The 26758-nt window shown below is 36.1% G+C and overlaps 2 protein-coding genes and 1 long non-coding RNA gene across 7 annotated transcripts; 1 reads left to right on the plus strand and 2 right to left on the minus strand.

The window, feature by feature from the left end:
• Positions 1–2878: 2878 nt before the first annotated feature.
• LOC140773071 (protein ELF4-LIKE 4-like) lies at positions 2879–4204 on the minus strand. 3 transcript variants are annotated; one of them, XM_073115426.1, is made up of 2 exons: positions 4190–4204; positions 2879–3514 (listed from the first exon to the last, which is right to left on the minus strand). In XM_073115426.1, the coding sequence occupies exon 2, from the start codon at positions 3472–3474 to the stop codon at positions 3130–3132; it is 345 nt and encodes a 114-aa protein (XP_072971527.1). In that variant the 5' UTR covers positions 3475–3514; positions 4190–4204; the 3' UTR covers positions 2879–3129. The 3 variants fall into 3 exon arrangements, with proteins under 3 accessions (XP_072971527.1, XP_072971526.1, XP_072971525.1); XM_073115425.1 differs by lacking the exon at positions 4190–4204 and adding an exon at positions 3609–3890; XM_073115424.1 differs by lacking the exon at positions 4190–4204 and adding an exon at positions 3672–3889.
• A 2361-nt stretch (positions 4205–6565) lies between these two features.
• On the minus strand, positions 6566–11667 carry LOC140774673 (uncharacterized). 3 transcript variants are annotated; one of them, XR_012106629.1, is made up of 5 exons: positions 11496–11667; positions 11329–11370; positions 7425–7593; positions 6797–7164; positions 6566–6708 (listed from the first exon to the last, which is right to left on the minus strand). It is a non-coding gene; the product is annotated as an uncharacterized lncRNA (long non-coding RNA). The 3 variants fall into 3 exon arrangements; XR_012106630.1 differs by having other exon boundaries at positions 6566–7164; positions 11334–11370; XR_012106628.1 differs by having other exon boundaries at positions 6566–7164.
• Positions 11668–14480: 2813 nt separating this feature from the next.
• On the plus strand, positions 14481–26408 carry LOC140773181 (F-box/LRR-repeat protein 15). The gene is made up of 18 exons (XM_073115612.1): positions 14481–14762; positions 14894–15441; positions 16719–16980; positions 17095–17227; positions 18056–18155; positions 18247–18444; positions 18543–18813; positions 18902–19000; positions 19096–19184; positions 19275–19374; positions 19470–19640; positions 21417–21569; positions 22760–22920; positions 22997–23195; positions 24103–24566; positions 24679–24742; positions 25717–25806; positions 25972–26408. The coding sequence occupies exons 2-18, from the start codon at positions 14963–14965 to the stop codon at positions 26047–26049; spliced, it is 3111 nt and encodes a 1036-aa protein (XP_072971713.1). The 5' UTR covers positions 14481–14762; positions 14894–14962; the 3' UTR covers positions 26050–26408.
• The last annotated feature ends 350 nt before the right edge of the window (positions 26409–26758 follow it).

Below are 26758 nucleotides of genomic sequence, written 5' to 3' on the forward strand. Positions count from 1 at the left end.
CCAAAGAAGTTGAAGGAGTTAGGCTTTTCATTTGCCGATTTCTGGAGAGAAATGCTTACTGAATAGAATATGAATTGTTTTCACTTATCCTCTATTTCTTAAAAAAAATAATTATTATAACCTTGTATATAGCTACATGTCTCAGATTGCATAATAAGATACTTTCATATCAGAATCAGTAGTATTCTACTCTAAAAAGTTTTGTCTATAAGTATAACCTCATTCAAATTCCAATTTGAAATTAACCCAGTTCAGCTTCAGATGGTATGAATATTGAGTTTGATATATACACAAAATTCACTTCTGATTAAGGTCAAATCACATCACAATGTTTTGGAATCTTTTAAAAAAAAGACACTAATGTATGGCTGTTTATGTTGGAATCTTCCCCTTGAGATCTAAAACCTGTAAATAAACAAATGAGGAGACATTGAACAAGGGCTTAAAACCTTAAACTATGAGCAGAAAGCAAGTAAAGCCATTAGTTTATAGACTTAGAGATGGGTTTTGTTTCCTCCAACAGCTAATAAGATCTGATTCATATAATATAAACCCATGACTTAAGCACATGTGATATATTAAGCTACTCTAATATTTTAATGTCTTATAAGATAAGATGGTGTTTGTGGTAATCCAAACAAACCCCTCTCCAATGCCAGCCTATGGATTTGTACATTTTGCAAATCTATATATATATATATATATATATATATATATATATATTGGCAGTTTTGCATCATGGATTGGCCAATGGGTGACATCATGTGACAGTATATCATTATCTTTATCTCTCTGCAAGTGATGGCGCAAAGGCAGTCCTTAAGAAGGGTTTTCAATTAAGAACCAAGCCTTGTGGATCAAGAACCTACAGTTTCTAGGTTTTTATTTTCCTCTGAGTAATTTCTTGCATGCTGTTGCATCATATTCAACTTAGTGCTGATGTATAATCCACTTGGAAAAAAGTATAGATTTGTAACATTTAGATACTGGTCAGAGAGAGGGTCAGAGAGATTGTAGAGAAGGTTATATAAGAAAAAATAATTACCTCAGGCTCCATCATATACTTGTTAACTTCTACCTTCTCTGGTAAGAATTGTATCATGTACAAGGCTTTGGTTTCAAAAACTGTCCTCCTGCAAGCTGTGGGTGATATATTAGCCAGGCTTCAGCAGATGAACAGATTACTAATAACTGAATTCATTATCAAAAAAATGCTGAACATATGAACCACTACATAAATATATCAAGGAGATAAGTAAACCTTGTAAAATACTAGGAAAGCAAACACAAGTTTCTATAAGCTATGATTTATGCGCGAGTTAAATCATATTTATAACCATCCTTGAGACCTAACAAGAAACTAAACCAAGAAAATTTCTTGCAAGACACCTAAAGGAATCAAATATGTGGATGTATGATTGTTACTTGGTTTACAGCAGCATCTCTAGTTAATCCAAATGACTCCTTTTATGGAAGTATGACAACAGATTTAATAAAATAGGAGAATTGTTTCTAAATTGATGGATGTGTCGTAATAGTTAAATATATATTTCTTCAATTCATAGCAACAGAAGGAGCAAAGAACACCAACTGCGCAATTAGTCCACCTCAGAGCAAACTTTAACCATGTGGGTCTTCCTAACATGGACAATAACCAAGCTGTGGTTCCAGAAAAAGATTGGTTTTGGCCCACCAGGGAACAAGAGAACAATCAAGTTGGAGAAAAGATGGGTGAAATCATCAACAGTGGAGCCACTTCATGCAGAGGTACTAAATGCACACATTGGAAAGAAAAGAACCAAAGATTATTAGAGAAGATAAGCATTGATGTACCTTTGGGGCCCCAGTAGTTGTTGGATTGTATTTGGATACTTGTGTTATTCTAGTGCTTTGCTTTCTATCACCTGCTCTCCTTTTGCTCTCCTGCATAGTAGATCCAACAAAGGAAACACAGGAGATTGCCATTGGCTAGGTGGTCAAAAAGCTCATATGCCCTTATCTGAGATTCTGGCCTTGTGTTATATGATTAGAAGCAGAAAAAACCACAGGAGTTGCTTTCTTGCTGGTGTCCTGAAGCATCTTATAAGGCCCACTAAATTTCCAGGCATCAACAGGGAGATGCATGCAACCTTCTCACAGGAAGGATCAAAAGGACCTCTTAGATAGTGGAAAAGGTTTGATTCCACTGGGGAAAGGACCACATTTCGATCTCTTCTATAGGTTTGTGAAATGAAAAAAAAAAAAAAGAGTAGCCGTCCCTAGAGGCATCTAACAGGGTTCAATAAAAAAGGCGAAAACTAAAAGGAGCGAGCAGCAGCTAGTAAGAAGAGTATCAAAGGAAAGAGCAAAGAGTTAATAAAATTTCATTTTTTACGAAAGTGGTTTTGTTAATGAAGTCTTACTGGAATATGTTTACATTTCAAAATATTTTGGTACTAATTATTTCAGCAAATCTATGATGAAGGAAAGGAGTTATTCGAAGAAGAATTGATAATAGTCATTATGAAAGAAGAAAAGAAGATTGAAGGTTCAGTTATTACACCAACAGATCAATATGGCAGAATACACCCCAATCTAACAAAAGATTGAAGGATTCTTGAATAATCTATTTGAAATTTTAAATATCATCAATACCTATACTAAGTAAAACTATCCAAGAAGACTTGCCTAGATTATTATCAGGACAAGCACCAACAGACTCAAATTCAGTTCATAATCATGAGAAGCATAGATAACTTATAAGATGCTAACCCAGGAATCGCTGAAAGAAGCATCAGAGTTAGAAGACTACAAAACACCAAATTAATTAACAGAAGTATCATCAATAAGTGCCCAAAAATATTTGTAGAGTAAGTCACAATGCATTCTTCCATAGGAATTTCAACCGAAGTTATGTTCATTGAACAGATATAGGAACACTACAACTCATGGAAACTGGACTATTTCAGAATACAGTCAGAGAGATCGGCAATTTCTAGTGAGATAACCGAGAAGCGAAGCTACACAAAGTTACAGCATAATGAACCTATTGTTTTGCAGCTGCAAGTTACTCTCTGCATCAACTCTATTGAAGATCATTAGTTCTACTGTCATTATCAAAGAAGTCAAATGTGCTCTTACTGGCAGCGTCTACCTGGGCCTAATTCTCTTCACGCCGGCTTTGCCGTCGGATCTCGAAGTCCCTGCGGAGTCACCCTCAGATGACGCCTCCATGGACTTGGCAAAGGAGCTGGAGAGGTCTCCATAGAGATCGACGACCCTCCTAATGTTGTTGTTGAGCTCTCTGATTAGGCCAACGTTGCGGCTGAGGTTGTCGGGGATCTTCGACTCATGGTTCTGGTTGATCTCGTTGATCAACAATCTATTCTGATCCAATATGCTCTGGACCTGAACAAAGCTCTTCTGAAATGTTTGCAGGACCTTGTTCTCCATTTGGGTTCCATTGCCCAGGCCTGAGAAGCTATCTCCTTCCATCTACTCTTCTTTCTCCTCTCAGCTGGAACTAATACAAAGCCTGCATGCATATTAAAAATGAGAGCTTTAGATGTTGCCCATCTTAAACTCCTATAGAAAGAGCACTCATAACCCATAAAACAAATAAAGGAAACCCAAGTGTGGAGTCCATCGAGAAGAGACAAAAGATCGATGCTACCCATCAACCCATGACTCACACAGAGAAGAACAGAAGCCCAGCTAGAAACCCAAGGATGAGAGAGAGAGAGAGAGAGAGAGAGAGAGAGAGAGAGAGAGAGGAATCTATTGGGAGTGGTTATGGATATTAAGAAGCATGAGAGACAAGGACTGAGAAAGATATCATGACAGCCATGCCTTCTGTCCACAAACGGGATCAGATGGGTGGGAAGAGAGAGCTTAAGCTTTCTAATATGATAAGAGACAAATCAAAAGCTAATCCCTCTACTGCAAAAATGAAATAAAGCGTATAACGGATTAGACGAGAAGTATACAAAAGAATACAATATTTTGGGTAAAAAAGTAACTTTTGGTTCTGGTGGAGAGCAGGAAAAGAGGACGACAGCATTTGGTAGCCCAAAGTGTTCCGCCGTACATGAAATCTCGCAGGACAATACCCCAAATAGGAATTGGAAGCAAACTAAATAGAAAGCACAGCAGCCAAGATCAAATTTTGATGCGAAAATTAGTACAGATCTGGGTATATAACAAGAACCACCTTCGACAAACGATCAAAGAATAGGGCCTGAATCGCCTGATGCATTGGTTCTATTTTAATAGCAGATTTCTTGTTCAAAAAGTGGGGGGGAGAAAGAAAAAAAGGGGAATATCTCTTGTTTTCTTCTGCGCGCCTACCTTGGAAACATGGAACATTTCTCCGAACCGGATTAAAGCGCGCGCACACGAGAGAGAGAAGCATAAAATATATTACGAAGTGAGAAAGAGAGGGATAGATAGATATTTGACAGTCATGGCATCTCTTTCACTTGTGTCTGAAGAAATAAAATATCCTTAGTTGTCTTTTCTATTTTCGAACCTTGTCCCATTCAAATATCGAACTATTTTAGGCTAATTACACATCAGCCCTGAATTATTGGCCGTTAACTTTCTCAACTATCTTACATTATTATTAATGTTCACGTAAAACTTTCAAACTCCAACAAGGAACCACCATCCTACCTTCAATTTTTCCATTTTTCTTTTATTTAAATTAAGAGTAATCTAATCTCTATAACTGTAAAAATAAATGAGAAGTCTATGCCATTAAATCCTTTTGATAACTGATAGAAGATAATCTTCCCCCTCGTTCTTCCTGTGGGTTGTAATGAATGATCTTTGACCCAATCTCCCTTGCTAGTTTTAGAGAATCTACACTCTGTTAACATGGCCATAAATAGAAACTATCGCGTGTTTGACATCATCACATGAGTTGCTATTAGATTGATGCCTTTAAACTACGTGGCTAATTTTTGTATAAATTATTTATGTGTAATTGTCAGGGAATTTCCTTTATCGGATCGGAAAAAAAGAAAAGGGATCATGAAAATGGAAATGAAAATGATGGATGTGTATCTCAGTCCAAAACTATATCTACAGGTTAATTGCATAACTATATCAAATGAAGCCCTTAATAAGTTATACCTCACAAACACTAATATGGGACCACCGTCTCTTTCAGAACCGACACGGAAGCAATTCCATCGTAGAAAAAGATGGGTCCCTTGAACGAGATAGCATGCGTCTAAACCTGCGTGTACTATTTTAAATCACTTTATTTTTATCTTTAAAGAATTAGTAGAATTGTATGAACGAAGGAGTTTCTTTTTTCATATATTTTAAAAAAATTTAAATAAGTCATTGTAATTATGATTAAAGTAAGACGATTAGTCTATTTACTAAAATAATTAAAATATCTTAATTTTATTTGTTAGATAAGACATAAGTTTTTAAGATAATACTGCTAAATTACTAAAATAGCTATATTACTTAATTTAATTTGATTAAAAAATTAAGAGCTTCATTTTATTCATAAGTACAGAGACTAGTTTAAGATAATTTTAGGCATAATACTGAATAGCAAAATATTTTTAACCGTTTTATCGTCATTCACATTTTACTACATAAATATTTCTAATTCTAATCCTATATTTTATTTTTAATATCTCAAAATCATGAGTTAATTAACCAAACGACAACCAATGGAACAAAAAATTAATTTCTTACTTTTAAAATATAATACTAAACTACATGAGATTCCTCTCATTCGATTTTAAAACATGGTTCCTCTTTAATTTTCTTTTTAACATTAAAAAGAATTATTCGAGAATATCAAAGTCAGTGGGCATCTATAATTATTGTAATCCATCTATACCATCACTATCTATTAACAGCTGGGTATTTCTGAGGCATTAAAAGTAAAGTAGAACGACCAAATTGTCGATATCCGATTGTTAAGACTGTGAATAATAATAATAATAATAATAATAAAGGCGAACAGGTATAGAGTTTTGGATAGTGCATTGGATCTTGAGTAGGCCTTTGGGCTAAAATCTCCCCTGCTGGCCTTTTGATCAGGCATCGGACCGGGTCTGATCTGGGCTCGCAAATGTATGGACACACCCAACTATTTACCCTAGTTTCTGATACCCTTAACTAAGTTACTACGACAGAGTATCACAATGGCCTTCTTCAATTCAGATAGAAAAATGTAACTGCATATCCTGAAAACAAAAAATATAAATATAGATTATGATAGACTGGACAAAGAAAGAGACAATTTAATTAACTCTCCTAGAAAATATGTTTTAAAGCATGCACACATAGCTTTCTGAGTGAAAATTTCATTGAATATCAAGTCCAACACCCATGGAAAGGATTGGACCATGATCTCTCTCATCCACCAATAGAATATTCAATCTATGTGTTATGTGTTAGAGAAAACTAGTCTCTTTGTTTAGCTTTGATTATTCTACCTCATAATCTATCAAAAAATTATTGCAAAGCATGCATATCCAAAGGCAATAATAACATATATTGAAGAAACAGATCGTTTATATCAAAAGCTTTCTCAATACATTCCCACAGGACATCAGAAATTAAGGAGAGACATAAAAGAGAACATGAAAGAAAACTAGTAGGCATCATGGTGATTCAAAATGGAACCAATATATTAGTGCAGACTGTGCAGTAGCGACACATGCAACTTTGATGAGCATTCTTATTTCAGAGATCAATCATCTACAACACAAAGTTAATATAAAATAGGATTAGAAGCAGCACTAGGGCAATGCACCGAAAGTAATTCTAAGTGGATTGAGCAACAAACATTGGAAGTCATGAAGAGCAGTCGGGATCACAATTGAGAGCTCAGTTTCTGAATGCAGAAGCTCCTCTTCCAACTTTTCCTTCTCTAAATTCTTCTCTACGTCCCTGCAACTCTAAGGCCACTCATCAAAGAAAATGTGGAAAGGCCTTGGTGTCACAAAATATTCCTCCCTCTCCAACTTCATAGGCTTCCTTGATCTCAACTCAGAACTCAATAAAATGCAGTGCTTGTTCCTCTCCTCAATATGGCAAATGGCATCACTGCTCATTCCCGGTGGTCTAATGCTCCGAGTTTCATCCTTTTCATGCTCAGAAAGTTCCGAGAAGAAATGAAATTCATTTATATTACCCTTAAAATCATCTAACTTCCTGTTTCAAAACTCGTGTCAGTTAAGAAATTTTAATATGTAGAAGGAGGAAGTGAGAGAGGTTTAAAAAGTTCATTTAAGTTCCTGTGAATTTGAATATGTGAAGAAGGGCACAACATAGTCCCTACATGAGATGGAGTAGTCTTACATAAAGAGGGAGAACTGGGACATAGGTAATGGTGGGCCAAGGAGCTGATATAAGAACATATGTTGAATTGGTGGCTAGGGATAGTTCCACAAGCTTTCTTGAACGGTTATTACCTCTATGCATGTGATTGTCACAGTACTTGAGATCCGGGTGGGCCTTCTTCTTGGAGCACCTCCACTTCTTTCCATCTGTTCTCCTGCACCTCCACGGTTCTGGGTCTTCTGCTTTCCCTCCAAACTTTTGTTAAAAACAACCCCATCCAACTGCAAACTATAGTAAGCACTGCAGAAAATAAAAGAAAGCATAAGAGAGTTACCAAAAATAGCCTAACTAGTACTTGATGTGCCAATACTAGAAAGCTGAGGAAATAAGGTTAGAGATTGGGGTCTCTTGGTGGAGGAATCCATCAAGAGGCTCTTCCTGATAGATAAGGTGAGATCAGAGGGTATAGAGTTGCCCAATGCCATGCACTTGAAGATAAGAGCCTGCTGCTCTAGTTCTTGCCATTGAAATGTTGTGAAAAGGGTCATTTATGTTCTCTCACTCCCATTCCCTTCTATTATCTACTTGCTCAAGACTTCACACCAACTAGAGAGAAGAAGAGAAGGAGAAGAGAAGAGAAAAGAGAAAGAGGAGAGGAGAGAACAACCTCTTGTAACTGAGATAATCTTTGCCTTTCAATTGTGTCAGAATTAAACAGTATTTGTTTTGTTTGCACAGGAAGTTTCATCTAGTGAAGGAGCAATGAGAGAAGTCTACAGAATCTCCACTTGTTGCACAGATATATCCGAATTCCTAAAGCTACTAAGACTAGAGCTAAAACTAGTAAACTACAGAGTAATTCCAGAGAGAAGTTAGTGTCTAAGTAAGGCTTTAACTGTATCATTTACAAAGCCCTCTGATTTTGAATTGATAGTTTTACAGAAGTATTCGGTTCAGATTATCATGACTCTGAGCTGATGCAGAATAGCAAATGGGTTAATCAAGAGGGAGAGCTCTTCACTAACTCTAGACCTGCTACTTTTTTCTACTTTTTCTGTGGCTCCTGTCTCTGCCATCCTGCAAAAACTCATAAGCAAATAAGGGCTGCTTTGATCTTTGGAAGAGCAAATAGAATGGTAAGATAATCCCAAAAAAAACTTAAAGAGGGTGAAGGAAAAATAGCATTTGAGTTCACTGTACTGCTGCCGCAGTTATTTCTTTCAGCTGCTTTTTTTGAAGTTTACTCATTTCCCTTCTTTTACCATAATATATTTTTTTACCAACTTGGCCACTTATTCAGTTCGATGACAATTTGTATTACTTTGTGGAAAATTGAAGAAGGGAAGATCTGATGGTTTCAACTTTCAATAATACGTACATTTGGAAAATAATGGGAAATAGCAAATTGATGACCAGGATCTATTATCATCACGATATTTGAGGTCTTAACTACATCAGGCAAATCTCATTCCATGGTAGCCAACTTAAGAAAGACAAGGATCATAATCGATTACATCAATGCATAGTGTTCTCTCCACTCTTTTAACCTCCTCCTCTGTCCTTGTCTCTTTTTTCTTCTATCACTTTCTCATTTAATTATCCCCTTCTTATTTACTTTTTTTCTATTTTTTTCTATAAAATCTTAGTCAATAACTAAAGGAAGGTACATTAATATATTAATGCTCTTCTTTTTGTAAGAGTTACTTCATTCAATCAGACTTTACTTAAAAAGTATAATTTTCTGAAACAATGCTAGACCAATGCTAACTTAAGTTTCCTCAACGATGGTTATCACCAAAATATTCACTTTACCTTTAAGTTTTTCTCTAGGACAGATTTGTCTAGTAACCCTGGGGACATGAAGAGGGCCCAAACTTATTGTACTGCACATCTATGGAACTTAATAAGACATATTCAGTTACATACAAACTTTTGAACAACATTCAGTAAACAAAAGCTAAACAATATCCAAGATACATTATATGCTCACAAAATAAGCAAAATTTTAGTAAAAGTAATAACAGGATGTTGTTATCTATTTGCGAAGATGAAAGATATGAAATAGAGGAGAAAATGGTACTTAGTTTCAACAGAAATCAAGCAATCTAAACACTAATTAATGGAACTGTATTGCTATGTTCAATATGTAGATTAAAAATATTTTGAAGAAACTGTGTAAATAATCAGAGATAATTTTCAACATATTGACATACAAGTTAGGTTAATCGTGAGCTATCTGAACTGCTAGTTGAACCAATATTCACAGAACAGCATCAAAATGTGGAAGGCTCCCGCTATCATAGGTCCAAGGAGGAAACAATGCAGCCTTATCCCTAGTACTATAGAGGCAACTGCATGATAAAACTGTAAAACTATGACTCTTGGGGGCAACCTTTCGTCATCATATAAGTGACACTCACAACAGATAGAAAATGTTTCCAAATATCCATAAATTGTTGTTTTCTAAAGTCTTCTCTTTAGAAGATGCAAATAAAAATATTCTATGCAAGCTATAATTTGTGCCAGTTTATAGGGTGGATGGAAAAGGTATGCAATTATGAAGCATGAAGAGAACCTAGCAGCTACATGGTATAGCTGAAGCTATACATTACAAGCAAGATGTGGCAACATGATCAGTTTTTTGAATGAAAAAGAAGTGCCCAATTTATCATGCTTATTCTCATTTGTTTTCTGAATCAGCAAATTATTTATTCTTAATGCAAAAATAATTTAATAAACATCAGTTTTGCCATTAGAACAAAGAACAAATAGAAATAAGGCATAAAATCATTTTGCTTAACGATCTTATATCGACAAATAGGTCAGCATGCTCTTTATTACGAGGAAACAAACAAGTCTTTTGTGCTTCTTTTGTTCTAACTAAAGAACAGTCTTCTATGAGCAACTTTGTGCTTCTAGAGGGAAAGCTCTTCTATATTTTGCAGCCTTATGTAGGTCTGTGTGATTGAGAAGTTTGAAGTTAGCTACTAAGCTGAAACTCATTGTAAGATCAGTGCAACACACTAAGATGCTTTTGTCAAACAAAACTATAAAGCTTGCAATTTAGGTCCTTGTGTGAACCTTATAAAATGATAAGCCTGGCAACGTGCTTTACTGGCAGCATGATCCTGAAAGCTAGCAGTTCAGTTGCAATACAAATGCAAAACATCACTATATAGTTCTTTTACCATTATCATGATCAAGCTCTTCTCTTTGGGCTATGAGTCAAAATGAAGTTTAAGCATGACTTGCTTTACAAACCAGGATAAACCAGAACCGTGCTTTTGGAGAGTCAACTACCAAGGCCAAGTTGCAATCCTAACCGTACTCAGTATTGAAAGTTTAGATACTCCAAACTTCAACTAAAATTTTACTAAAAACAATCTGTGTGACTTGTAATTCAGCACTTTTATCTAATGACATGAAAAAGGAAGTGCCTTTACACAGCTCTTAATTGCTTGTTTGAAGACCACAAACTCCAAGAACGGGAATAATCATCTACTAAGGTACAAAACTCTCAGATATTTTAATTATCCGGATCTGAAAAATGCTATCCACAGTATCATCTACGTTCTTCTCTCAGAACGGAAAAGCACGCTACCAACATTAAGCTTCTCTCCTACATTGCAGCAAATACTAAAAATGCAACAAAATTCAGGAGTACTCTCCTTCCCACCTTACTGCTGAATATAACTTATATAGGATTAGACAAACCAAATCAAGCACTTTCAATAAAACTTTTGAATGTGTGTATCATCAATTAGACCTAAAAGGCTAAAACCTTACAATAATCTTTCTCGAATACCGTCTTACATCATCAACATCTCAGCTTTTCCTCATATTTTATCAATTCATCACCATCACAGGCTTGAGAAGACACAACATGCAGCAGCCATAAAGGATTACATTACCATAACTTGCAAACAAAACCCAAGCTTGCCCAATAAGTCAGAATTAATCTAAGAAAAACAAATAATAAAGCTCTAAGATTATAAAATATTTCCCACAAAAAAACGACAAGAATTGCTTACTTACTGTACCAGGCAATAGTGAGACCGCGGAAGTTTCTCTGCCACCCTTGTTGAGTTGTTAAAGAATTAAATGGATGGAGAGGAGAAAAAAGCAATTACTTTTATATTCGTCCATGCTTACTAAATAATAAACTAGGAAGAACATAATTAAGGTTATCGACCTGAGATTACCTCCGTCGACAACTTGGTTAAAAGGAAAGGAGGGCTCTTCAACGTCGATGGATAATCACCTAATTGGAACACCGAGGAAGTGTTGAGAAGCGGAGGGCAATGGAGAGGGAGGTCGAGCTCATACTAATGATGACGAAGAGCTCGTGGGCGCGTGGAAGCCTAAGCGGCGGCATCTCATACTCACTGCTACGCGACCAAGCAACAAAAATATAAAGACAAGGAGCATGCGAGACCTCTAAATTAATTTTGTTACCAAAATATTTCTAAAAACATTTTAGATTATTTTTTATCTTTTCCTTTTGATAATTTCTGAACTAACGAGAATAGTGTAATCCAGTGATCAAAATTGATCGGATAGTGATTATATTATATTTAAACAAATAATGGACTTAATTACCGCATCAGCTAAGTACCACCACCGACAAGAATCACATCTCAAAAACATCTATATTCATATTTTAAATGTATAAAAAATTATAATGTAATTATGAAGTCTAAAGTCCAAAACTAGATTAGAGATCCATATATAAAGTATCAAAATCTTTTTATCACTATTTTAAAATATTCTGAAGCTAAATAATATATAACGAGAAAAATATATTTTATCTTTCAATCTGTATATGTATCTTTCTATGCTAGTTTGATGCTAATATAAGTATGATAATAAAAACTCAATCCATATTTGATAAATTTTGCATTTTGGTCAAATTTAATCCAACCTATTTGCAATGCTAGTGTGTTGTTGCCTTTATTAGTTTATTGAAAAAAATATGATATCTTTTAAATCTATATAAATATATATATGAGCAAATTATTATATATTTCAGAGCTTTATAAAAGAAATGATATATATCCGCCTCTTTCTTGTATCAAATCAAGTCACTCTTCCCTAAGACATTGATATGTATGTGTGTGTATTTGTTTTCTAATATTTTCTAAAGGGAAAACCCAAGATAATTAATTAATGATTAAATATTACAACGAAAAAGTTTGATATATAAACAGTAGAGGAGATGTCGACAACTCTTTAACATAAACCCCACACAGGGCACCACTATTCAATCCAAAGAATCAAGCTTGAGAGTCAACACAAAAATAAAATAAAAAACAGCTCGTGGAATTCTCAAGAGTAAAAAGCATCGTATGTAGCATTATCAACCTAATAACTGCATGTTCTATCAGTCCAGCAGCCCAAGACACAGTCTTAAGAATTCACAAATACAGGAGAATCGAAGATCACCCATCTAAAATATAAATTTAAAAATAAATACCAACAACACTCTGATACTATTGTGGAGCAAAACAAGGTTACATTGTTAAAGACAACTAAAATCACAATATTTATGTCCAAACGAAAACAAACACATGCAAGCACAGCTTGTTACCATGAACGGTTCTCAGACCCTCACCCCATTGACTCAGCATGGCAGTGAGGCCTATCAAGCAAAGGGCACCAAGAGTGAGTGAGACTTTCCAATGGCAGAGCTTCTACACTAATAGCAGATCGGGCAAAAAACTAGCGAAGGAGTGGTGGCTAAGTTTGAAACCAACCAAGAAGGGGAGGAGAAGAAAAATAGCAACAATAGCAGTGAAACAACAATAGTAGATGGTAGTGGTGATGTGTTGTGATAATATTATGTGTGATAAAATAAATAAATAAATATATACTAAAATAACATATATCTAAGATTTTATGTGTATTTTTTTGCAAATTATCAAAATAGAGTTTTATTTATGTATTGTGTTTAAATTTTATGTATACGTTATAATATGTTAGAAATGTTTAATGAAGAATATTAAAAAAAAATATTAGTTATGAAATAAAGTAATTTACATATATATATATATATATATATATATATATATATATAGTTTTAAAGGCATTAAAAATTTAAGTTTTAAAAAATTTTAAATCAAAGTATTTTGAATACATCCTAACTTTCATTCAAAATTACTGAGTTACAAGTCAACACATTTGAACGCATTCGACTGCCTTTATTTTACTTGCATATATAAGAGTTTTTTTAATATTATATTATTATATGATATTTTAAATTTATTTGAAGATTTTTTTGTATTATCGGAAGACAAAATAATTTTAGACATAAATAAATAAGGTAAAATATATTTAATCCAAAGTTTTATCTAAGATGTGCCCAAGATTGTATGAAACATTATTGTGTGCCTCGTCAATTGGACCAATAATTCGGCGTCATTACTCTGCATGGACTTACTAAATGATTTTGACCTTCTCATTTATTCTTTCATAAATGCATATATTATGTTAAGAGTAACACCTGGAGTACTCCATTATTTTTTCCTAACATCAGGCGGCACTCAGCAGCCATGATGATAGAGGCGAGTTCAAATTTTCGTAAATATTAAGGTTGATATGTAATAAATTTTATATCGTAATAGTATAATTAAAATTTATTATAGTAATAAATTTTTAGAGGTTGATTTAGTTATTATGATATATATAAAAAAATAAATAAAAATAAACGTAATTTTAAGTTTATAATAGGAGACATTTACAGATTTACCCTTTAGACAAATCACTCTTGTTGGTATCTACATGGCCTCTTCCCTGTGTAGGACTCACACCGTAACCCGTTCCCCGTCTTCCCGCTTCCCACCAAAAGCAGCTACTAAAGCTCCAGCCAATCACCTGAGACCTAGTCACGTGCCGCGCTTCCCCGGCCGTTCCAGAACCCAAACACGAGACCCAAACACGAGAGCCGATCTCGAGACCTCCGTCCTGCATCATCTCACATAGACCTGGGACCCACACGCTCTGCCACATTCTCCTTGGACGGTGCCGCCTACGTGGCGGGAGCAGGGGGAACCAAACAAATAACCAACAGATGTGATTTCGCCACGTCACTGCGTATACTTAATTTGTACTATTTGATTTCTAATCTGTTGCATTAGAACGTCTCCTCTTCGCAAAATACCCGAGAAAAAAAATCCTACCTCTACCCTCCTCTCTCTCTCTCTCACTCTCTCACACTCTCTCCTCGAAACCGGCGAGGTTTTAAAAAGGCGAGCGTGGAAAATAGCAACGTCTAGAGAGAGAACGAGGAAAAGAGAAAAAGAGGAAAAGAGAAAAAAAAATCGGAGACATAAATTCTTCCGTGCGGGACGTCTCGCATTCCTTCCACTCTAGAGAGAGAGAGAGAGAGAGAGAGAGAGGGGGGGGGGGGGGGAGAGATTTGGGGATCTCAGAAGATCCATCAAGCCGCTGCAGTAATTTCCCATTAATTCCAGGTAAAAAACCCTAACTTTGCCCCCCAAATCAGGTAAAGATCGCACCTTTGGGGCGCCTCTTTTGAAGAGAGATTGCTTTTCTTTTGCTTGATGTTTGAGATGTTTACTAATGGAGATCGGTCCGGCTACAGGGTTTTGATCGGCCGCGATGCGGAAGGCGGAATTAGGGTTTGACGGAGACCGATTCGTGGGGATCCGAGATGTCCGCAGGAGGGACGGATTCATGGAAACGTGAGGCGATCCTTGTGCTTGGGCTACGGCTAGGGCTAGGGCTAGGGCTAGGGTTTACCGCGTCAGGGATGGCGGACCGGCGCATGAAGGCTGTAGCGGATGATGATGGCGTTGGCGGGGATGATGAGGTCAGGGAGCTGGAACCGGAGGAGGAAGAGGAATTGGTTGAATGGGAGCTAGGGCTTTCGTTGGGAAGGAGAGGATGGAAGGTGAGGAGGAGGCAATGGAACCCTACTCGAGAGCAGGGCGTAGGGAGCTCGCGGCCTCTCCAGTCATTACGTCTTGGAGCATTGGGAGAGGATCGCCTTGGGGAGCGTGCATTTGTTCCTCTCGCACCAGAACTGGTTCTGAAAGATGAGGACTTTCCTGAAGTGCTTGGAATAAACGGTGGTTGGGACATGGAGCGCGATTCTCAGCACAAGAGGCCGAAAGTTATCGACTTTGGCGAGTGAGTTCTTCGTTGGTGCTTTTAGATCAGTTCTTTCGCTTCTTATTATTGATGCATAATTTATTTCTGTGTGCAAATTCTGGTTGTTAATGTACGTCTCTTCTGTTTTGACAAGAAATGAGGACTATAAATTATTTTCTTCTCTTAGTTGTCCTCTTGTCACACATTGGTTGCAACATCATATTTACCCTAGTATCGCACAAGTTTCTTATATAAAGGGCACTTTAATTCCTCTCTCAAACTTCAAATCATGGTATTTTTTGAGAATCTCATATCAGCCAGGAGAGATATATTAGGCTCCATTGCCTGTATGACATCTATGATCCTATACAGCCTCACTGAAGGGGATCACAGCTTTATTTTGACAAGGCTTCTTCAAAGATAGCCATGCAAGCCTATTATTATGCCCACGGAACATTTTCTTATGTACATGACCAATGTTTATAGGATTGAGATCCATTTGGCCCTTTGGCTCATCTATGACTCACTGAAGGCAGTTTTATAAAGCCCATGGATGAAGAATTTGGTTTTTTGATGTGAAAGAAAATTTATAAATAAAAAATCACTTGCCTTTCTCCTTCTGAGTACTGTTATAGACTGTTCCCATAAGAATAGTTTGAAGATTGCTCTCTGGTAGCATAAACCTAGATTGTGATCAACAAAGTAACTCTACATACTGACTATGCTTGCAACTTTTATGGCAAGTCCCTCCCTTGCTTTCATGCTTGGTCATGAATTTTGCTTCAATTGTAGTGGTCTATTTTTGGTTGACGTGTCATGCCAATAGCTTGTCACCTTTTTTGGAGCTTTCTCATACTTAAATTGTGCTCTAAGGCTCATATGTTATTTATTTTGAGTAAAAGAGAGAGTTTCCACCTATGGTGTCCTGATTAAACCATAAACCATCACTGAGGGCATTTGAACTCCCAACCTCCCTGTTTGGCAAGCAGGTCTCTCACCACTAGGATACCAATTATGAGACTCAACTACAGATTTGTTGTTGGAATTTGGAAAAAGGCTTGCATGATGATGATAACTTCCTAGTAAAAATGAATGGCTTCAATCTAATTTTCTACAGAGATCTTACTTTTTGCATATTGCTGGGATTTGGAGAAAATCTTGAATAATGGTAAAGATGGCGATGAAGCAAAGATATTTATAATCTTTTTATGTCTTCCAAAATTCCAAGGAGTCAAAATATTTTTGCGTAGTGCTGTAAACCTGTCTTTATGAAGCAAAGATTTGATAGAATCCTCACTTCACTTTTCTCTATCTAGGGCGTGCCACTGTACAGATGCATCTTCCTCAGGCGCTGAAGCATCTGCTCTGCTAAATGCTGGGGAACACAATGCCCAAAGTTCATCAGTTTTGTCAGAAAATGAGATGGCATACTACCTGAGCCTTTTTTCGAATGATAGTTATGACAAAAAACCCAGGGATGCTACTGATGGTGGGGGTGCTGATGGAAATAGTTCTGGTTCTAGAAATGTTGAAGACATTGAGATTAGGATGGACCTCTCGGATGATCTACTGCACCTGGTATGCCTGTACTTTATGTATATGTCTATCAAACTTTGTTTTTTCTTTTCATTACATTACAGTTATTGCTGGTTGTTTGAACAGAAAATATTGATATAACATAAGTTGCTGCAGATATTTTCTTTCTTGGGTCAAAAAGATCTATGTAGAGCAGGCGCAACCTGCAAGCAATGGTTATCTGCTAGTGCACATGAGGATTTCTGGAGGTGTTTGAAGTTTGAGAATACAGGAATATCCTTTCACAACTGTATGCTTTCAACCTTATCTTTTCTTCTCAGTGAGATTGTGTGCTCTCTGTTGTTACTACTGGACTACATGCTAATATTACTCTGACTGTACTTACACATACACTGTTAATGGGTAAACAATAATAATTAACCATATTATAATGCTGTTATAGATTCAAAGTATGTATAAAAAAATGGACTAGGAGAATACTAGAATCCAAAGAGGCAGAAAGAGGAGGAACAGGATTGACTTGAGAAAAAAGGCAGAAGAAGAGCTATAGAATTCAGTAAACTTAATGCTTACTTTATAATTTTCAAATCTAAAATTATCTTGCTTAAAATACTTTAGTTTTTAAACAAATTTGGTTTAATAAAAATCCTACTCAAATTTTAGTTGATTATACAATATAACTAGAAAGTCCTACTTTTTCAATGTCGCAGATCTATTTCTTCTGTTCTACTGGCATAAATAATTGCTACACTTTGATTCATTAATATTTACAGTTTGTTAAACTTTACTGATTACTCATTAGATATCATAGTGATTACTTTGGAGTAGCGGCTGGTTATTTTTTATTAATGAATCAAAGTAGCCTCATTTCATTAAAATTGATCTCTGGAGTATCCAGTGGGTGCATCTATTTTGGGGTTGTTCCTTATAGCAATACCTTTATCTTATGCTCATTTTTGACATCTTGTATAAGTCTGCCATTTGCACATCAATTTCTGTTATGTTTAGCATGATATTTTACGAACTAAGCTAGCTGGGATCTTTGATGTACTGCCATACTTCTTTCAAGAAACTAAATGTATTCACTTCAATGCCTTTTGATTTATCATCTTTTCAGTTGCGACCATTTGCCGCCGGTATCAGAATGCCACAGAATTGAGTATGTCTGGCATTCCGAATGCTGATGTGCTCGTTATGGAAGCAATGACTTCTTTGAGGTCTTCTTTTTTCTTATTCTTCTTTCCCCTTTTTATTGCATGTACTTCCTCCTATTTGCTTTATTTTCTCACGCCTTTAAATTTTCGCTAGGCGTCTTGAAACAATATTTCTAGAAAGGGGACAACTAGGTGATGAATTTTTTCGTTCATTGACTGAATGCCCTGCGTTGACCACTTTGAGCATATGTGATGCATCTCTTGGTAATGGCATCCAAGAGATAAGTGTACACCATGACAAATTGCATGATCTTCACATCGTGAAATGCCGTGTACTTCGTATATCTGTCAGGTGATAATATGTCCAATTTTGCCTGGGATATATTATTTATTTTCAAACATATTAGTTTCAATCTATTTATTCAAATGCTCTACTCTGCTGATTTGCAGATGTCCTCAGCTTCAAAAATTGTCGCTTAAGCGAACCAGCATGGCTCATGCCTTGCTTCATTGCCCTCTATTACATGAGTTGGATTTATCGTCCTGCCATAAGCTTTCTGATGCTGCAATTCGATCAGCCACTACGTCGTGTCCATTATTGGCATCACTAGATATGTCATCCTGTTCTTGTCTCAGCGATGAAACATTGCGTGAAATTGCTTTTTCATGTCCTAATCTTTGTGTTCTTGATGTGTCTAATTGTCCAAACATCTCATTTGAGGTCAGTTGTTCCCTTTGATATTCTACCACATGTTTTGTTTTATTATTGTTAAGCTCAAGTTTGACGTATTCATCATCCTTGTGCAAAGTCTGTCAGACTTCCAATGTTGATAGATTTGAAACTTCACACATGTGAGGGGATAACTGCAGCTTCTATGTCTGCAATATCTCATAGTCGTATGCTGGAGGTTAGAGCGTTTTCTACAAGTTTGCCTGTCTTTATGAAGTTTAGTTTAGTTATTTATTTTTCATTAGTTTAATAACATTTATATAACTTATGCAGGCATTGCAGCTTGATAATTGTGGCCTGTTAACTTCTGTATCACTTGATATGCCACACCTTCGGAATATAAGCCTTGTACACTTACGCAAGTATGAAATAATCTCCCTACCCTCTTTTCTTTCATTTATGTGAGGCTGATCTGTGTAAATTCGATGCTAAATTTTGTTGCATCTTTCTAGGTTTGTTGATTTGAATTTACGGAGTCCTGTGCTTTCATACATCAAAGTTTCTAGATGTTCAGCGCTCCACCGCATAAGCATTACATCAAATGCACTTCAGGTTAGTCTTTTTTTTAATGACTTGTTTGCTGGTGTATTTAGTGTTTCTTCTTTCGAAGTTTGAGATTCCAAGAATGGTGATGCTTGGTTGCGCAGAAATTGGTGCTGCAAAAGCAAGAAAGTTTATCTACTTTGTCATTGCAATGCCACAATTTGATAGAGGTGGACCTCAGTGATTGTGAGTCTTTGACAAATTCAGTTTGTGAAGTTTTTAGTGACGGAGGTGGTTGCCCAATGCTCAGATCGTTGATTCTTGATAATTGCGAGGTTGATCACTTCTTCCAATTTTGCAAAATCTTGTTATATACTGTTTCTTTTTTGTTAATCTAAGGTCTCATTGGCTACCCGGATCATGTGAATGGCATTTATTTTGTGCTTTTGTTTGTCATAAAATGTATTTATGCACTTATTCTTTAATTTTTGGCGAAAAGGTCTGTTTAAGCAGATTTGTCTTCATTGGCTTCAAGTTACTTGGGGGATGGAGGAGCTTCTATTGGTTATATATAGCTTGTTTTGATATTCTGTGATCCTAGGGTTTTCAGATCTAATTTCCAATATTGATATTTAATTAGAATTCCTGATTAGGCTTTCAAAACAGATATTTAAGTAGAATTCCTGATTAGGCTTTCAAAACAGATATTTAAGTAGAATTCCTGATTAGGCTTTCAAAACAGATATTTAATTAGAATTCCAGAATGGGCAGTGAAAGATTCAGTATCAGCAGTGTGGGATTTTCATTGGTCTGATCTTGATTACAGTAATCAACATATCGATTACATTATCTTAAACCTTATCTGATGTGTTGTCTTATTGCTTTGATGTTTACTGGTATATTCGACCTTAGTACCGAATAAATAGCATTCATTTTCGTATTTGTTAGACTAGATTTTTGTTGGTTTTTTTTTTTTTTTTTGGTGAGAACCTTCATTGTTGAATGTAGAGCTATTGTATTGCTTATTAGATAGGATATGACTATACGAGTCATTGTCTTGAAATCAACACACTTTGCCGGTGACCATAGAGCACATTTTTTTACATGCTTATTCTGCGAACTTCTATTTGGTAGGCTTTGATTGATTTATATTAACTTATGTCATTTGCATTTTTGTCCTGCTTCATTGATAGTGCAACACCTAATAAACTCTATACTTATCATCTCTCTTCCTTGTGAGTTTTGTTATGTCCTCAGAATATTGGACTTAATTGTTACAAGGAAGGTAGTCTAAGAGTCCATTGCGTGTTGTTATAGTTGCCTGAATACTTAGTATATATCACTCAATAGCTGGACATACTTTTATCTAAAGGTGTTGTACTTGCTGAACGCTTCTTGTTTTCCTTTCCTTTTGAGCTTTGAATTTGTCTTTTTTCTGCCTCCTGACTTAAACAGCTTTCCTCCTTTCACTTATTTTAACACCTTTGGACTTACTATATGCCTAAGTGAGGTTTGAGTGCTGGTGGATCCAAGAGTACATGAATTGGTTGACTTGTTATGTGCAATATAAAGGTAATTTATGACCTTGATACGATATGCGGGAGACATGATCGAGCTAGGAAGCTGTCATCATGTAGATTATGGACTCTGATGGTATGCATATGATAAAATTATCTTGTTATCTCCCTTAAAAGGAGATATTTCATGAAGCCAAGACTCGAGGCTACAATTTTTGTGTTGTTCTATTTGCTATTTGTGTACGTACTTACTCCTGTCCTATCCAGCTTGGTGGGAGGTAAGTTGGAAGTAGGTCATTCTGTTGAGTTGTGTCTTACCAATTACTCTAGTAAACTAGAATTTATGACAATTTATTTTTGGCTCCTTGGATGTACTAAAATGTAAGAGCTCTTCTTGATCTCCTGCTTCTATTTTTGAATATTTTGGCCTTAATATTATTGCGACAACTCCCATCCAAGTTTGTATGCCTTTTGTGTTCATTTCATTTGTTTTTTCATATGATGTTGCTATCTGAATTGTCTGTCATGTAATTTATTTGCTTATTTTGAGTCTCTGTTCATTCATTTCATTTATATGTTTATTGTGTATCTCAGAGCTTGAGCATGGTCAGACTCAGCAGCAGTTCTTTGATCAGTCTTTCACTTGCCGATTGTCGTTCAATGACTTTCATTGAATTGTCGTGTCCAAATCTTCAAAAAATAAATCTTGACGGTTGTGATCATCTTGAAAAAGCATCATTCTGTCCAGTAAGTTGACCACCTTTTTTGGCTTGTGGTTTTCTTAGTTGACAGTCATTTATCTTGTTGACTGCTGGCTTTTCATTGGGAGTGATTTTCTTAGTATCTGTCTTAATAAAGAACCAGATTTGTAGAATAACATGCTGGTGACTGGTGTACTCAAAGATACATTTTATCCTATTAGCCCTCTTTACTTTCTTTTTTGAAGTCCTCGCTTTTATTGCTGATGGCTTCTTTGTTTGCACTAAATTGCTTTTTGGAAGGAAAAAGAAAGATCCCCATTTGTCGACCATAACCGCACATACCTGAAAAACACTGACAAGAGATGCATTCTATACAGCATACAACCATGAACCATTTGTGCAATTGTCTCACCTCTTCAATAGAAGGGAGGCAGATTTCGGTGCAAGAAATGAGAGATGATATAGTTGGTGCATTATGCTTAGTTAAAATCTAATAAATACATTTATAGGTAATCTGTGCAGCAACATGTGTAGCATAGGAATTAATAGGATTTTCAGCAAACTGTCGGAAGTGCTTTATGACATTGGGCTTTGGCAACTAGATCAAACAACCAAAGTATAGCTTTTAATCTTGCAGTTAATACAAAGGGTTATCAAGTTTTAACCTTTGTCACACCTAATATAGAGCTATGTGTATGATTTGTGATGATTATTGATGCGAATTGCCGTCTTGTTAAATACTATGCATGTTTAAGTAGGTATTTCTTAGCGAATACGACTCTAAGTGAGTTAGGGGTCCATTTATATGAAGGAGTGGTCATTCTTTGAGTTACAGCATAGATGCTCCAAAGGCTGGTTTGTCCTTTTGCCATCTATATTTTCCTGTCTTATTTTTATTTTCTATGCTATTGTATGGTAGCTTAATCCTGTCTCGTTGCATTATTTGCTTTTCTTTGCAGAATCAATTTTTATCATTGAATGAAGTCATGAACCTTCTGACATTCATGCTGGATGTAATATTAAATAAAGTTCCAATATTGTAATTTCTGTTAACACAAAGTTCCCTTTATATTCTTCACTGGAAGGAAGTAATATGTAGATTTACCTTCACATACTTGTGGATACCTTATGGCAGCATCTGTGCTTATAAAAAGTACAATTATGCGTTTATGTTTTATCCTAAGATGTAAAATTTTGCTACTTCCATTTTAGTCTGACGAGATGCATTATTTATAGGTTGGTCTTGAGTCTCTTAATCTGGGAATTTGCCCAAAATTGAGTATTCTACAGATTGAAGCTCCCAAAATGTCTATATTGGAACTGAAGGGTTGTGGCATGCTCTCTCAGGCTTCAATTAATTGTCCTCGCTTGACATCGTTGGATGCCTCCTTCTGCAGGTTTTGTTGTCTTTTCATGTTTCCTTGTTTATTGTTGCTGCAATTCAACTGAATTCTCCATCTCTTGCTTTTGCAGGCAGCTCCTGGATGATTCATTGTCCAAAACAGCAGCTTCATGCCCTCACATTCAGTACCTAATCCTGTCATCATGCCTATCCATAGGGGTTGACGGCTTATCTTCTCTGCATTGGCTTCGACAGTTAACCCTGCTTGATCTGTCATATACATTCTTGACAAACTTAAGACCTGTTTTTGATAGTTGTTCGCAGTTAAAGGTGGATTTTTTTCTCATGCATGTAGTTATAAAAGTATATTTTTGTCTCATATACATTCTCATTTCAGTTACTAAAGCATTGTACTTGTATTGCTTCTAGTTCCTTCCTTCTGGAACCTAATGCACTGAGACTTCTATTCATATTGTTTGAAGTGGGCTTTTGATTTTTCGTGATTATTGGTAGTTCAGTCTCTTTGGTGCTTTGTTTGATTAGGCTTGAATAGTCAACTCAAATAACATATTTTACTCTTGGAGCAACAATTCTCCATGCAGTTCTCATTGGAGAACAAACCGATAGATAATATTTTGTAGTACTTTCCTCCTGGATACCGAGAACCTTGAACATGCAAATGGGGCTGTCTGCCAGGTATGTATGCACCAGTGTAGGGCATAACTAAGAAATGGCAGGTACAAATTTATTAGAGATTGGGACATTATATACAGTCATGATGTGTTGATATTTGTCATATAGTTGTTTTTGGACTACTACAGTTCCTTGCAAAACATTGCATGATATACTGGAATGGTAATTGCTTCTTGTTTAGGTTTTTGTAAACTACAATATCATTGAAATTTGAAAACCATCATCATTATACTACTTACGGAATATGAACTTCATTTGCTTGAGCGGTGGAGTTGATTATACCAGTGAAATTGTGTTATTGGACTATTTTAGGCTTCTTAGATGAATAAATACTACACATTCGTTTATAGTCCTTTTAGTACGTCACCTTCAAAGCGAGCAAAATTCTCTTTGTGTTAGCATGGTTTGGTATACAAAACTCTATTTTCATTGGTAAATAGATGTTGATATACATACATATATGTACATGGATTATGATGGAAACGACCGAGTTCTGAAAGTTCTACATGTTTTGATCTCTATATATATCGATATATTCTTGCAGATATTAAAGCTGTCAGCTTGCAAATACCTCACCGATTCATCTTTAGAAGCTCTTTATAAAGAAGATGCGCTTCCAGCACTTCTAGAGTTAGATTTGTCATATTCATCTGTTGGGCAGACTGCTATACTGGAGCTTCTTGCTTGCTGCACTAATTTAGTTCATGTGAACTTGAATGGTTGTACAAATTTGAATGAATTGGTGTGGGGCTCAAGCGGTTACCATTCATCTGAGATGCCAGTTGATATTTGTCCATCCAACTCTATTCCTGTGGAGAACAATGAGGCATTCAAGAAGTCTGATTGTTTGCTTGAAGTTCTTAACTGTACTGGTTGTCCGAATATTAAGAAAGTTCTCATTCCATTGACGGCACATTGTTTACATTTGTCCAAAATAAATCTCAATCTGTCAACTAATCTGAAGGAAGTGGACCTTATGTGTTTCAATCTCTGCACTCTTAATTTGAGGTTAGTTTTCCATTGATCCTTTTCTTTGTTTCCAGCCCTGTTTATGTATACCCAGGATACTTTCCTGTATATATCTACTGATACTTAGTATGCACTTTTACTTATTATGCAGCAATTGTAGTTCGCTGGAGGTTTTGAAGCTTGATTGTCCAAGACTAACCAACCTCCAGCTTCTGGTAATTTATCCTGCCCGAAGGTGCAAACGTTTTCATACTTCAGTTTGAAAATTTGTTAGTGTTATCATATTGTTACAAAATGTTGAACAACATTGAGTGTTCAGACAGTTTATAATGCCCTTCCACATGTCTGCTGGTATCTATTTTTTGTTATCGAGGGGCCATTTGGTGTGACAGTGAGGCTTGCTTGTTGATTATGAGAAGTTACGATTTTAAATTCTGGAAACATCTTCAGAAATGGGATAAGGTTGCATACATCTTCTCTCATTACCCTGCATAGGTGGGAGCCTCATTCAGCTGAGTGCCCCTTTTTTCTATCGAATTTGTTCCACGGTTTTATTAATTCTCTCTGGTTTCACATGGTACAGTGATATTATGATGTAGATTATAAATGGGCTATACTTTTCCATATTTTCTAGTAGTCTTTAGTTCCTGTTTTGTTAGTGGTCTCCGTGTGCCATTGCGTGGTAGTTTCTGGTCATCACTGTCTGCAATGGTGATGTTCTGGAGAATTGGTGCTATACTAATAGAGAATTTCTCATGGCTGATACGGTTGGATTGTTACAATTCTGTGATTTTGTTATGAATGCTAGTTGTCTTACCTGTACATGATTAGTCTACTTGGTGGTACCATTCTGCTTGTCGAGAATTTTCCCTTGGAAAAGTAGTTACTGTCAACGGTGTGTGCGAGTAGAGCACACACTGAGTGGTCTCAATCTGCTTTAGGCTGATGAAGTCAAGGCATAAGGAAAATTCACAGAGTGCCAGCTATTCTTGAGATTGTTTTTTATAACATGTACATAGTGACATTACTTTAGAATATGTTTATGCACCAATGCAGGAATAGGTGTCTAGTTACTCCTGATCCAAATACAGTCTTTTGTCCAACCACAAGATAAAGTGTCACTTTTTTCTCATTTTTTGTTGTGGTTTTGAATGTGTTTGCTTTCTCCTTTTTGAATAATGACTTGCAGGCTTGCATCATGCTGGAAGAGGAAGAATTAGAATCGGCTATTTCACACTGTGAAGTGTTGGAGACCCTGAACCTTCACTCCTGCCCGAAGGTTAGATTTCTTGATATGTGCGGTTCTAGTTTTAGGACTTCCTCATGGAGTATGCTTGCTGTTCGGAATACATGGATATACTATCCAGTTGAAAATTTTATTTATTTTCCTGATCTTCCTTGTTTTAAGCTCTGGATTGTTGAACAATTTTAACCTTCTTGGCAGATAAATGCTGAGGATTTTGATAAACTTCGCGTGATATGCCCCAGCCTGAAGCGCATTCAAAGCAGCCTAATGGGATAGTACACTGGCAACAGCGCGACCCCAATTAATGTCGTGATATTTATCTTCTATCATTTTTACTGTGCCAATCAGGCATGTGGTATTAATAACTTGAATCGGCTTCTTGGTGCTCTTGCTGTACATACACCAAATCGCCTCTCCGATGTTCCAGCTGCCTTGCCTATGTTAGTGCTTGATAGTTGATAGTCACTAGAACAGCATGCACGTATGCGAACAGATATACAAATGGCATCCTTGTATGTGGTTTCTGTGTCAAAGAGTTGAATCTGTATGAATGGAAATTGGGCAGTTTATGTAGTAACCCGTAATTGCCTTCTTTCTGTTTATAAATTATTTCAAGCAGTATTGCAATTTTTCCATTCCCTACGACTTTTGCTGATTAGTTGGCCCATAAGATGATGAGACTCCCTGTTTCCTTTATGATTTTGGTATTTGTGGGGTGTTTATATTCTTGAAGGATCTCTGGGAATTTTAGACACGTTCACTCGTTTTTTTTTTCCTTCTTCCAACTCATACTTGGATATGAGACAAACATGCTTTGGCTTTTTATGATGGATCTTGCGAAGTGTTGAAAGGGCAAGAATTTAATGAAATAATGCATGGCAGCTTGAATCCCTTTTACTTGTGTTTTAAGTATTTATTTCATTAATCTCCATTGTTTGATTTAATGCTGCTCGATTCTTACAGCAAAAGACCTAATAAGGCTAAC

The sequence above is a fragment of the Typha angustifolia genome, chromosome 13 (assembly GCF_048772165.1).
Source record: "Typha angustifolia cultivar Huaian chromosome 13, ASM4877216v1, whole genome shotgun sequence".
Lineage (NCBI taxonomy): Eukaryota > Viridiplantae > Streptophyta > Magnoliopsida > Poales > Typhaceae > Typha > Typha angustifolia.

What these genes read in the sequence shown, in the direction of transcription:
- LOC140773071 (XM_073115426.1), bottom strand. Translation starts at nt 3,474, where the DNA reads ATGGAAGGAGATAGCTTCTCAGGCCTGGGCAATGGAACCCAAATGGAG.
- LOC140773181 (XM_073115612.1), top strand. Translation starts at nt 14,963, where the DNA reads ATGTCCGCAGGAGGGACGGATTCATGGAAACGTGAGGCGATCCTTGTG. An exon ending in AGGAATATCCTTTCACAACT is followed by an intron (nt 17,228 to 18,055) that starts GTATGCTTTCAA and finishes TCATCTTTTCAG; the next exon opens with TTGCGACCATTTGCCGCCGG. An exon ending in CTCTGCACTCTTAATTTGAG is followed by an intron (nt 24,567 to 24,678) that starts GTTAGTTTTCCA and finishes CTTATTATGCAG; the next exon opens with CAATTGTAGTTCGCTGGAGG.